Source organism: Gekko japonicus, unplaced genomic scaffold (genome assembly GCF_001447785.1).
Source record: "Gekko japonicus isolate JY-2015 unplaced genomic scaffold, Gekko_japonicus_V1.1 scaffold1338, whole genome shotgun sequence".
NCBI lineage: Eukaryota > Metazoa > Chordata > Lepidosauria > Squamata > Gekkonidae > Gekko > Gekko japonicus.
Window position 1 is genome coordinate 254,356 of NW_015173168.1, and position 12,588 is coordinate 266,943.

Genomic DNA, 12,588 nt, shown 5'->3' on the forward strand with positions numbered 1-12,588 from the left:
GGTCGTGGGGGATCACAGTTCCCCCAGGTGAGGTACGGGGGTGGGGCATATGACGAAGCCCCGCCCCCTGCTTCCGGCCGCCCCGCTTCCGGCCCTCATTCAGCCAGGAGGAGGCAGGAGAAGAGGGAGGGTAAGTTGCTTCCCCCCTGCCTCTCCCCACCCCTGCCTGCCTGGGGCCAGGGAGGGCCTTCGCAGGGCTTCCTTGCACTCCCGCCGACCTTGCATGTCCACCGCCAGGCCCCTTGTGGGGCTCGGCAGTGGAGCTGCAAGACCAGCGGTGGCGGCTGGGACCGTTGGGGGCAGGGTGTGTGGCCTTATGACACACTTCCGGTGATATCAGGGTGTGTGGCATATGCTAATGAGTTCCCCTAGTTCTTTTTCTACGAAACGACCCCTGAGTATACGTTATAGGTAATGCTACACTCCTTGCCTTCTATGCCATTAAAATATTATAGTAGTGAGGCTGTGTTCCTCCCCCCCCGAACCAGAGGCTAGATTCACTTTAGCAGCATGTTAACCCACTAGTAACAGTAACCTGATATCTGAATTACTTCTTTTCAATATCCTACGACGAGAATTTTATAATCATAATGGGTATCAAGGCCAGGTACACCTCTAATCAGTTTTTTATAATCAGTGCATCTTCAACAATAATCATGTGTATGTATATATACATATACTAGCAGTAAAGCCCGTTGTGAAAGCAATACAACGAGATCTAGAAAGAGGCTCTGGGGGAGTGCTCTGGCTTTGGGCAAACAGTGTCAATTTGCTGTGGTGACCTAAGCAGGGTATAATGACAGAGTCCACTGTTTTCTCCAGAGGAACTGATCTCTGCTACCTGAGGAGCAGTTGTAATTGTGAGTGATCTGTAGCCCTCACCTGGAGATTGGCAGCAATTGTTACCCAGGACAAAGTGGCTGGTTTGGAGGGTGTAGTCTATGGCATTCTACCTGTCTGAGGTCCCACCCCTCCTCAAACCTCACCCTCTTCAGGCTCCATCCCTCAAATCTCCAGGAATTTCCCATCTGGAGTTGGCAACCCTATCAGGACTGGCCCCAATGTGTTTTCTCCCAAAGGCCAAAGTAGGTGACAGGACCAAGCTTAGTTGCCTACCAACAGGCATTGAGGGGAATGTAGGGTTGCCAGCTCTAAGGAGGGAAATACCTGGAGTTTTGGGGGGTGGATTCTGTAGAGGGCAGCATTGGGCGGGGGGGGGGGGGGGAAGGACTCAGCAGGTATAATGTCATAGGGTCTACCCTCCAAAGCAGCCATTTTCTCCAGGGGAAACTGATCTCTGTCATCTGGAAATCAATTGTAGCAGTGGGAGATCTCCAGGTCCCACCTGGAGTTTGGCAACCCTAGGGGAAAGTGTGCTGCACAGCAGGGGGTTGAAGAGAATGGTTTGATGGGTGCTGGGCCAAGATTGGCAACAATAGTTCCCCAGGAGCAAATAGCTGGGTTGGAGGGTGGAGTCTATGGCACTGTAACCTGTCTGAGGTCCCCATCTCCCCAGGCAGCTTTTAAAACATGATCCTGGGACCTACACACCACCAGACATTCCAACTGCCTTGCGGGGAGGGGGGTGAGTTTGAGGTGTGGAATGCAGTGAAGTCCAATCAGCTTCCATATGCAAAAGACCTTGAAGGTTCCATATGCAACTGACATTCCAACTGCCTTGCGGGGAGGGGGGTGAGTTTGAGGTGTGGAATGCAGTGAAGTCCAATCAGCTTCCATATGCAAAAGACCTTGAAGGTTCCATATGCAACTGACATTCCAACTGCCTTGCGGGGAGGGGGGTGAGTTTGAGGTGTGGAATGCAGTGAAGTCCAATCAGCTTCCATATGCAAAAGACCTTGAAACACTGGGCGGGACTGCACAAAGCAGCCAGTCAACCCAGCCAGCATCTTCTGACTGACAGTTCAAGCGTCCATACACTAAAGGAGTGCATTTTAGAACTTTGGCACCCACTATTCAATTATATATAAGGAGAGATATGTGTATGTGTATACACACACACACATATAAAGGATTGTTGTTGTTTTTTTAAAAAGGTATATACTTATACAGAATGAACATGAAAAAACATATACTGGTATAACCTTCCTTTGGGTTATTGAGGGTTTAACACTATTGTTCTGAGATTACAAATAAAGAAGGGTAAGTAACAGTGCAGTCCTTAGCAGGGTTACACTCCCTTGGAAGTCAATGGGCTCAGAAGGATGTTACTCTGCTTAAGATTGCACTATACTACTGCCCCATTCTCAGGCACCAGGAGAATTTTGTCAGCAGCCACTACACTTACCTAGCTGGGCTGCCATCATGAGTCTCACAGAATCGCAGAAGTTGCTTATGATTCTTATGGGGAGGCGTGTGGAGAGGTCAAGCAGCAGGATATGCCCTCCCCCTGTGCCAATCCAGAGGGCTGTATTCCTCTGCAAACAGATACTCTTCACTCTTCCTGGGTAGGCAAGGCTTTGTTTGGATTCTTTATTCAGATTTGGCACCTCCTCTCTAAACCAAAACATGAAGGCATTTTATATTTTAAAAACAGTGCCTTTTTTGCATCTAACAGGATATTTCAAGTATTTGGTATTTAACACTGTCAGAAACAGGATTCTCAGCAGAGGTCTTGTTAGCACAGCCACTGTTCTGTTACAGGACAGCAGTGCTTTGAATCGGAGAGATTTCTCCCATTCTCTTTAGATGTTTAACAGGAAACATCTAGCAGAAGAACATGGGGCTGCTGACACAATGCATCAAATAAATTTGAAAGAACCAAAACTCTTGATTCTGAATTAGAATGCTTTGTATGACTAGTTTACTGGCACAAGTTTAAGCTATACTTTTATTTTTTTAACAGATAAGCAATTCATAAATATATGCACATTTCTTAAATATATACAAATTTCCCCTTATGAACCCATCAAGGAATAAGGAGAAGAGGAGAAAAGGCAGCATGCTGGGCTCATGATCTCTTTAGGTGCTGCTGACCTGGCTTCATTGTTTTGCAAGCGATAACCCAAAAATACCTACCAAGGCTGACAAGGGTTGTTTTGCCCCCCCCCCCCAGCACTAGCATTTCATTTTAAAAATCACCTAGCCACCAACATCACCCCCTCTCCCAGTGGCATCTCTCCATGTATAATCAAAAACTCACTTTAGGAAATGTACACAGTCTATTAGTTCACAAAGCTTCTCTGTCTTCTTATCCCAAATCTCTACAAAATAACTATTCTTCTTTGCCAAGTAGATTGATTTGTCTACTGCTATTGAAATAATATTGGCATCACTGTAAGCTTTGTGGCATAATCTGAGAAGAAAAAAATCAGAAGATACAGACACTCAATATAATCATATCACATAAATCACAAAAACGTTGAGCACTCAAACACCTTTGATAAAGCTCAGTGGGTTGTAGTCAATGGCTGAGCTCTAAAATGGTGGCTGTGGCTTTCTGCACATGCACTGAAGGCCTCCCTTCCCCCAGCAGCCCTGAAGAGCTAATCAAAGGATCAGAGAACTCTCAACAGTCACATGCAACATAGCACAAATGAGATGAGAGGTAGAGATCTTTCCTATGCGCATGGCAGTGGAGCTGTTTGGAATGCAGCCAACATTCATGACAATTACAGAGGTATAATTTAATTTGGATCCAAGTTGGACTGTAATCAAACAAAACATAAAAAGCATTCTTTCCAGAGTTGGGAGTGGACATGTAAATCAGTGGAAGATTTTCCATTAATACCAGTTTGAAGAAGAATTTGAAGCAAGTTTGAGTATTTTACTTATACAATTTCTCTAAAGATTGTTTGAAGTCAGGGCTCCCAAGTACTTACCTTAATTCGGCGGGGGATGTATAGTTCTTCGCGGGACCATTCCCACAGGGAAAACACAGGTGCTGCACTATTCCATTGCCCAGATGTGACGTAGGCACGTAGCCAGGGGACACTCTAGCAACGGGGCTGGAAACTCGATGGTACCATCAAGTTTCCAGTCCCATTACCAGAGCGTCACCCAGCTACGTGCCTACGTCACATCTGGGCGACGGAATAGTGCAGCGCCTGTGTTTCATGCAGGAATCTTCCGGCGGGGAAGCATGTGTCTCCCGCCGGATCGTAGGTAGGTACTTGGGAACCCTATTTGAAGTGGACAATACTGAGCTGGATGTTACCAATCCTGAAGATGCCTACTGTTAGCTTCCCCCCTTCCCATTACAATTAATCAATGGACATAAGAGGGGCAAATGTCTCTACAACTCCTTTGCCCTCATGTGGCAAACCTCCAACTCCCTCTCATGCCACTCCTGAGGGTTCCCGGTTTCCCAAGAACAGAATGGGGGGGGGGGCAGTTAGCAGAAATTATCAGTGAATCCAAGCTATGGGTTGGAACAACGGAAATACGCACAAGCAGGGCTATTTTTGGGCAGGAACGCACAGGAATGGAGTTCTGGCTGGCTTCAGAGTTGGCCACACCCACTACAGCCAAAACCTCTGCGTTCGTGGCTACAGAGGGAAGGCCTGGAGAGCGACCCCCCTGGCAATTCCAAGGCGGGCAGGCCAGGGGCCCCCTGGAAGGATTGGGGAGGCATTGAAATGCCTTCCCGTGCCTTCCCTGGTCTGTCCAAGGGCTGGCTTGCTCGGGCTCCCTGCAGCCGCAGGGTACCCGGGCAAGCCAAAGGAAGGCAGTTTAAACTGCCTTCCCTTCCCTTCAACGGGGGGCTTGCCCGGGCTCCCTGCAGCTGTGGGGTGCCCAGGCAAGCCATGGGAAGGCAGTTTAAACTGCCTCCCCTCTCCTCCAAGGGGCGGCTTGCCCAGGCTCCCTGCAGCCGTGGGGCACCCAGGCAAGCCAAGGGAAGGCAGTTTAAACTCCCTTCCCTTCAAGGGGGGGGGCTCGCCCGGGCTCCCCACAGCCGCGGAGTGCCCGGACAAGCCAAAGGAAGGCATGGGGGTGTGGACTGATATGCTAATGAGCTGTGCTGTCAGGGTTGTGGCCTTATATTGTAATGAGTTTCTGCTGTTGGGTGTGGCCTGTAATTCTAATGAGCTCCTGCTGGGTTTTTTCTACAAAAAAAGCCCTGGGCACAAGTGCATGTGAACTCTTCAAAAATATGTTTGCAAGTATGTACGTACCAAGAGCTTGCTCAAATGAGAATGAGTCACTTAGCATATGTTTGAAAACTATTAACAGATTTGTTTATCTTACTACATTATATTTTACAACTGGTGAAGGGTTTTTTTTAAAGCTATTGTCCTCCACTCACCCGCTGCTACCAATAATACACAGCTAAGAACATTATCAGGAAGATCAGTAGCCCTTCCCCCTTGCGCCTCCCAACACCCATGAAATTTCTGAGAAAAAAGCCAGTCACAAAAAAGAAAAAACATATTATTAAATAAAGAAAAAACTTACAGTTGGCTTGTTGTTGTTTCAATGAGTTTGTGAATAGATAAGTCATTGGACAATGAGATTATCTTTGTTCCGCAGCCTCCCCAGATGACATTTTTTTCAGATGAATAATTCGATTCACTTAAACATACAAGTGGAGTGCTGACATTCCCAAGTGGCAAAATCCACAAAGGTGCTGCACCCTTGCACTGAAACAATAGAACAGCAGGTGAGTGGGGAAAATCTCAAAACAGCCTAGAGTCCCAGTGAGAAAGGCAAACTGTAAAATAAATAAATAAAATACACAAAGCTAGCCAGTGATAGTGGGGACAGTGTGGCTCAGAAGGTCAAAAGGACACCAACTTTCAGGCATTATAGAAGGGAAGTTCTAAAGATGAATATTTATTGTTAGTACATTCAAACAAAAACGTTCCATTTACCCATATTGTCATTGCATCACTGAATAAAATCATAAAAGAAAAATGAAGGGACAGGCACCTTTCCACATGCATGAGAAAGTGAAATGCATTAAAGTGATTCATTGCTATATAATTCTTGAAAGAAGCAATCGTATCTGTACCTTTACTGCTTTGTCTTCAAAAACTGCCAGCTGTCCATCAGCAGTACCCACTAAAAAGAAATTCTTCTGCTTGCTGAAACAAAAAATGGAAGTATAGAAATGAGTCACTCAGATAAATTCATCATACAATAAACACACAGAATCCTCTTACGGATAGAGTCTTGAGCACTAAAAAGAGTGCACAAACATAACATTCTATGTAGAGTGACGCTTATTTTTTGTACTATTCTGAAAATCTGCTCTAAACAAAGTCAATTTACAACATTTAATCCACAGAGAAACCCAGCGGTACCTTTGCTTTGCAAAAGGGTTGCAGTAAAGACATGTGACTGAATCTGACATCTTCTGCAACTGGTGCCTGTGCTTCTCATCTTGGGTCTGAAAGGCCCACAGAGAACCAGATTGTGTTCCCGCTACAATCCAGTTTTCCTTTTCTGTAGGAAGTGTCACCAGAACCATGCATAATATTCTGGAATCGGTAATGCCCTAAATTACAAAAAAGGAAAGGAAAATACCTTGATAGAATTCTATTTATTTTTCTATGATTTAATCCTTTCATGGGAATTGTATGTAATAAACACAAAACACCAAAACAATCCTTCTAGCCTGTATTACTTTTAATCTTCCCCCTCCCCTTTGAATGAAACTTTTTGGAGAGGGTTCATTTGATTGACTCCTTTATCTTTCCAAAACCAGTAGGTAACCATGTAGATATTTATTTATTTATTTTTCAAATTTATACCCCGCCCTCCCCAATAGGCTCAGGGCGGCTTACATAATAAAAACATCAAATGCATAATAATACAAAACATCTAATACACCTTAAAATATCCTCGGTTAAAACATAGTACTCAGTACTTCCAACAGTCCCAAGATAGCAAATCATAGGTCCAAAAATTCCGAGTGGTACCACGGCTAAGTCCCACGGCTAGGGCTTCTTCAATATCCAGATGTTTCAGATATTTCCTCAGGGCGGTGGTGGTATAGTAGGGGCGGCGGCTCCTACTCGAAAGCCTGGCGGAAGAGCTTCGTCTTGCAGGCCCTGTGGAACTGCATAAGGTCCCACAGGGCCCGGATCTCCCCTGGGAACTCATTCCACCAGGTAGGAGCCACCACCGAAAACGCCCTGGCCCTAGTAGCAGTTAATTTGATGTCCCTAGGGCCCGGAATAGTTAACAAATTTTGGGCCCCTGACCGTAGTGCTCTTGGGGGAACATACGGGGAGAGGCGGTCCCTCAGGTAGGCTGGACCCTGGCCATATAGGGCTTCATAGGTAAGCACCAGCACTTTGAAGCGAATCCGGTACGCTATTGGCAACCAGTGCAGCGCTTTCAGCACAGGCTGAATATGGTCCCTTCTAGAGAGACCCATTAACAGCCTGGCTGCAGTATTCTGCACCAGTTGCAGCCTCCGGATTTGCAACAAAGGCAGCCCCAAGTAGAGAGTGTTGCAGTAGTCTAGCCTCGAGGTGACCGTCGCATGGATCACTGTGGCCAGGTCATCGTGGTCGAGGTAGGGGACCAACTGCCGTGCCCGCCGCAGATGGAAAAAGGCGGACTTGACAGGATTAAGAAGATAGATGCTTTACCATTTCTTTGATAGTTGTTTCCCCACTTGCAACAATCTCCAAGTTGCTTCCATCCCCACCCTCCCATTTCAGAAGAATGTTTACATAAACATTCACCTAATCCCCCAGTTTTTATGTGTGTGTGGGTAGGGGGAAAACTGCAGGCACCCCCTTCTCCCCTGCTGCTCAAAACATTAGGACTTCATTGCATGCATTTTGTGCATAGCTTCCCCCTAAAATCATGCCATAATCCAGACATACTAATAAATCTAACCTGGTAGAACCTGATGCCTAAAAGAACTGAACAAGAAACCACAGAAGCTTGGAATATGAGCTGCTAACAAATGTGTGTGCACAAGACATATCATCTTCTATACTATAAAAACTATGACAAACTAAAATAAAATGTCTGCAGTCAAATTAGCTTCCCTCTCTGACAGTATATAACGTTTGTTATTGAACAATTCCATTGCTGAAACTTATTTAGGATCATTTTTTCACCTTATTATATTTTGATCCCACTGTTCAGTCAAAATTAGTTTCTAAAACTGCCCTTTTATTTATTTTTGCTGGAATAAAAAAGGCATACAAAGTTATAATTGAGATATTGGTCCTATGAATTTACAAGTCTTGTTCCCAACAGCCTTGTCATTATAAATTTTAACTATTTTGTGTTAAAACATACAGTTCATGATAAATGTGTCCTTTGTGTAAAACATTCAGCTAACTGATAAATCTCCTGAAGCACTGGTAGTTGGTAGTAAATGCCTTTGTCAATACCTACCTGACAAGTATGTTCATCTGTATTTAAGTCGATGAATGAGAGCTGCCATGCTTCCGTGTTCCCACTACCTATCCAGACTCCTGTCTTCTTACAGCTTTGATTTGTAGCAACCATGCACTCAGACACAGAGGCGCAGGGCAATGAGATGTATCTCATCAAGCACACAAGTTCTGCAGAATTCAAAATCTCAAAAACCTGCAGACACATCACGTTAGATGCAAGTGTAAGTAACGTCTCTTGCTGAAGTTCTTTACATGCAATGCTTTCTACATTACAATATGCAGACATCCACCATGCATTAATGAAAACACTCTGCCACTACCACAAAAACACTATTTTGTGTAGGAAAATATTTAATGCTGATTCTGAAGCAGCAGTTTAGTGATTTGTAACTGCTTTGCATTATTGTACACTTTTGGAGTATTAATTTTAGATTGCTATCCCACTTTAAATAAATGGTGAGTATAGCTTTTTAATTTTTAAACATTGTAAACCAGGGGTGTTGAATTCATTTGTTATGAGGGCCGGATCTGACATAAACGAGACCTTGTTGGACCAGGCAATGTGTGTCATACAATGTAATGCCAGGTAGCGGACATATAAACTTCATACACAGACAAACACAATTAACTTTCACATTGCTTTCTTACTGAGAAAGACTGGATCATGAGGGCATGAACACAGTGAAAAGGGGGAGGGAACCCAGTTGCACCCAGGAGAGCCCTGGCATAAGGAGCCCAACAAAACACACACACAGCATAAGGAGCCCCACAGAATACACACACACACACACACTGTAGCAAGGCACACAAAAGCTCATACCGTGAACAAAACTGTGTTGGTCTTAAAGGTGCCTGGTATTTCTGCCGTGCAATTGAGGCAGCCCAGCAAAGCAAGCTCTCCCTCATTCCCTGCCTCCCTTCAGGGAGGAGCCTCAGCCAGTGGAAGGAAAGAAAAGTTTCCCTTTGTCTTCTGTATACGATTGAGGCAGCCTGGCCAGGAAGTGAGCTCTGGTTGGTTCCCTCCCCCCCCCGGGAGAAGGAGGGGGAGGAGCCTCAGCCAGTGCTTTACCAGACTCTCTCAATCACATAGGAGAGGCTTGCTTATCTATCTCTCCATGTGCGATTGAGAAAATCTGGTAATTTAAGATGTGATGTAGCAGCAGCAGCAGCACTGGAAAAGGAAGCAGGAAACAGCCAGGTCCTTGTGGGCCAGATTGCAGCCCTCCAAGGGCCTGATCCAGCCCTCCAAGGGCCTGCTGTAAAATATTCTGAGTTCTTGAAGATGGACAAGATATAGAAGCCAATTAATTAACTGAGAACTGGTGTAATGTCTTCCAGTCAGGAGATAGTAACCAGGAAGTAAAAGCCCACATTTGCCTTGAATTCAGTAGGCAGGCACAGACAAGCAAGTCAACCTTAGCTCACCATCTGCAATGTCAGGACAATACCAACAGTCCAACTTATAAAGATTACTGAGACAAAGTGCATCAATTTAAAAAAGATTATACAGCACTTTTCAAAGCAACACAAAACTGTCAATAAACAACTAGACTACCTTCAATGTTAATTATAAAAGTTTTGTTTTTAAAAACATGCAAATCTGCAGCAGACAAGCTTTTTCATGACATACTAGCCTGATACCTGTGCTTCACTACGGTATTTAAGTTCTGTAAATCCATTTATAATACTGATGAAGTTTGAAGTATAAAATTTGTTGTAGGAATTCTAAGACTGAAGTGTAAAAAATGAAGTGAGACATATGTACTGTTTTTTTTCTCTACTGAAGGACCTCTCTGTGATTGCCATGCTGGTTTCCAATTTGCCCTATTTGGCTGATTAGGTGGTTGGTCCCCTTCCTCGAACACAATGATCTGGTGTCAGTGATCCACGCTATGGTCACCTCGAGGCTAGACTACTGCAATGCTCTCTACATGGGGCTGCCCTTGGGGCAACTCCGGAAGCTGCAGCTGGTGCAGAACACGGTGGCCAGGCTGTTGATGGGCCTCCCCAGGTGGGAGCACATCCAGCCTGTGCTGAAGTCCTTGCACTGGTTTCCAATAGTGTTCCGGATTCGCTTCAAGGTGCTGGTTTTAACCTTTAAAGCCCTTAATGGTCTGGGGCCTGCCTACCTGAGAGACCGCCTTTCCCCATATGTTCCCCCAAGGGCACTGCGATCGGGAACGCAAAACCATCTGGGCCCCCCAGCCCTAGGGATGCTAGGTTAGCAGTAACTAGGACCAGGGCGTTCTCCCTGGTGGCGCCAACACTGTGGAACAAGCTCCCTCAGGAGATCAGAGCTCTACGGGACCTCCAGCAGATCCGTACAGCAGTTAAAACGGAGCTATTCCGCCAAGCGTTTCAATAAGAACTGACTATGCTGGTGGTGTCACACTAGCACTTTATCACAGGATGTATTAGCTGGGATTATATGGTACTGTATTTATATGTGTAATTGTTGGTTTTAACTGTATGTTGGTTTTAAATGATTTGTAAGCCGCCCTGAGCCATTTCGGGGGGAGGTCACGGTAGAAATTTAATAAATAAATAAATATAAATAAATAAATGCTGGCTGTTATCAGAGAAGCCTATTCAGGAGTCTTGAATTGCTGATTTCTGTAACTGTCCTCAATTGTCTGCAGTCTTTTTTAATTGCGTTTTTACCTCAGAACATTGAAATCCACAGCTAAGCAATCAGAAGGAGGTGGGTGCAAGCAGGCAGATTTTACCTCAGAACTCTGAGCTGCACAATTGACCAATTGGGGGGGGGCAAGGAGGCAGCACCCTCCAGACACATAGAACAGTTGGGGGAACACATTTTGCCCCTTTTTATACCCCCTTAGGGATTGTGTTTCTCAGAAATCACTTTGTAGTGGGAGTTGATGTCATGGTTGGAATGCGCTCCCCTTATTTTGGGTTTATTGATGCACAGGCTTGGCCTGGGCATTGAATTATTATTATTATTATTTTAAGTGCAGGGCATACTTTTTTTTCTTTACAAAAATGCTTCTCATTTATGTTATATTTAAGAGTGGGACATACCTACATATTCAAAACACCATCCGAGCAATCAGATATTCAGCAAGTTCATATGAACCAATTTTCTAGAACCCAGATAAGACAAATAACCTAATACAGGAAACCACTTTTCTACAAATTTGGGGTATATTTCCATAGTGGGTGGGAGTGTGGCTAAGCTGGGCCAGCAACATTGCTAAGGTGATCCTGCTGGGGCAGCCTCCCTGATGGATTAAAGTACCCTGGCCCTGCTCCTATACCTGACAAACACCTGCCTGTCTGGTGTAAGGGGGGGGAGGATTGTGTTTAAAGGCATCAGGGAGGCTGAATCAGCAGCAGCGCTAAGGAAATCCTGCTGAGCAAGCTTCCCTGATGGCTTTAAGGACTCCACACCCCTTCCAACCCTTGACAGGCAGTTATCTGTCAGATGTAGGAGGGGCAGAATGTCTGAAGGCACTGGGGAGGCTGGGCCAGCAGGATTGCTAAGGAGATGCTTCTTGGGCAGCCTCCATGATGGCTTTCAATGCGCTGCCCCTGCTTCTGCACCTGACAGACAACTGCCTGTCAGGTGGAGGAGGAGTGGGTGGGAGTGTGTCTAAAGCCACTGGGGAGGCTGGCCCAGCAGCATTGCTAAGGTGTTTCTGCTCAGGCAGCCTCCCTGATGGATTAAAGTACCCTGGCCCTGCTTCTACACCTGACAGACACCCACTCGTCTGGTGTTGGGGGTAAGTGTGTTTACTCTATTTGGAGTACCACGAAGAGGCCTGTATTTCAAAGACGACTTGATTAAGAATCTGGAACAACTTCACCCCTCTGTATACCAAAATAAGAGTTGGACCACCACTTGTCATATACCTCCACGTTCAGGGGACTCTCCTCTCTGAGATGACATATGCTGTTTCCTAGTCCAAAGTGCAGTTCATGTGCCAGTTGCTCCAAAGTGGGGTACCCCCAGGATGATAGCAAAGGAACACACTGGGTCCAAGCTGCACCCCAAACAATCTTTGGACCACCCCAAATGACACACCTCCACACTCTGTTCCCTGCAAGAGAACATACAGTGGTGCCCAAACATCTGGTTTTGACACCACGAGAATCTATTTGGGTTGCCCATCAGAAGCCTGTATTACAAAGAATATTTGAATAAGGAACTGGAACAACTGCATGCCCTCTGCACCCCAAAATAAGGTTTGGACCACCAAATGACATACCCCATCATGTTCAGGGGACTCTCCCCTCTTATACTGTTCCT

General features: G+C 45.4%; 1 protein-coding gene across 1 annotated transcript in view; it reads right to left on the minus strand.

Annotated features, from left to right (window-relative positions):
• Window positions 1–12,588, minus strand: part of LRRK2 (leucine-rich repeat kinase 2) — a 149,513-nt gene that overhangs the window by 12,540 nt on the left and 124,385 nt on the right. The window contains 6 exon segments of the mRNA XM_015422529.1: window positions 2,306–2,514; window positions 3,161–3,313; window positions 5,413–5,597; window positions 5,969–6,041; window positions 6,261–6,454; window positions 8,320–8,514. Of these exon segments, the coding sequence (XP_015278015.1) occupies window positions 2,306–2,514; window positions 3,161–3,313; window positions 5,413–5,597; window positions 5,969–6,041; window positions 6,261–6,454; window positions 8,320–8,514 (1,009 nt within the window).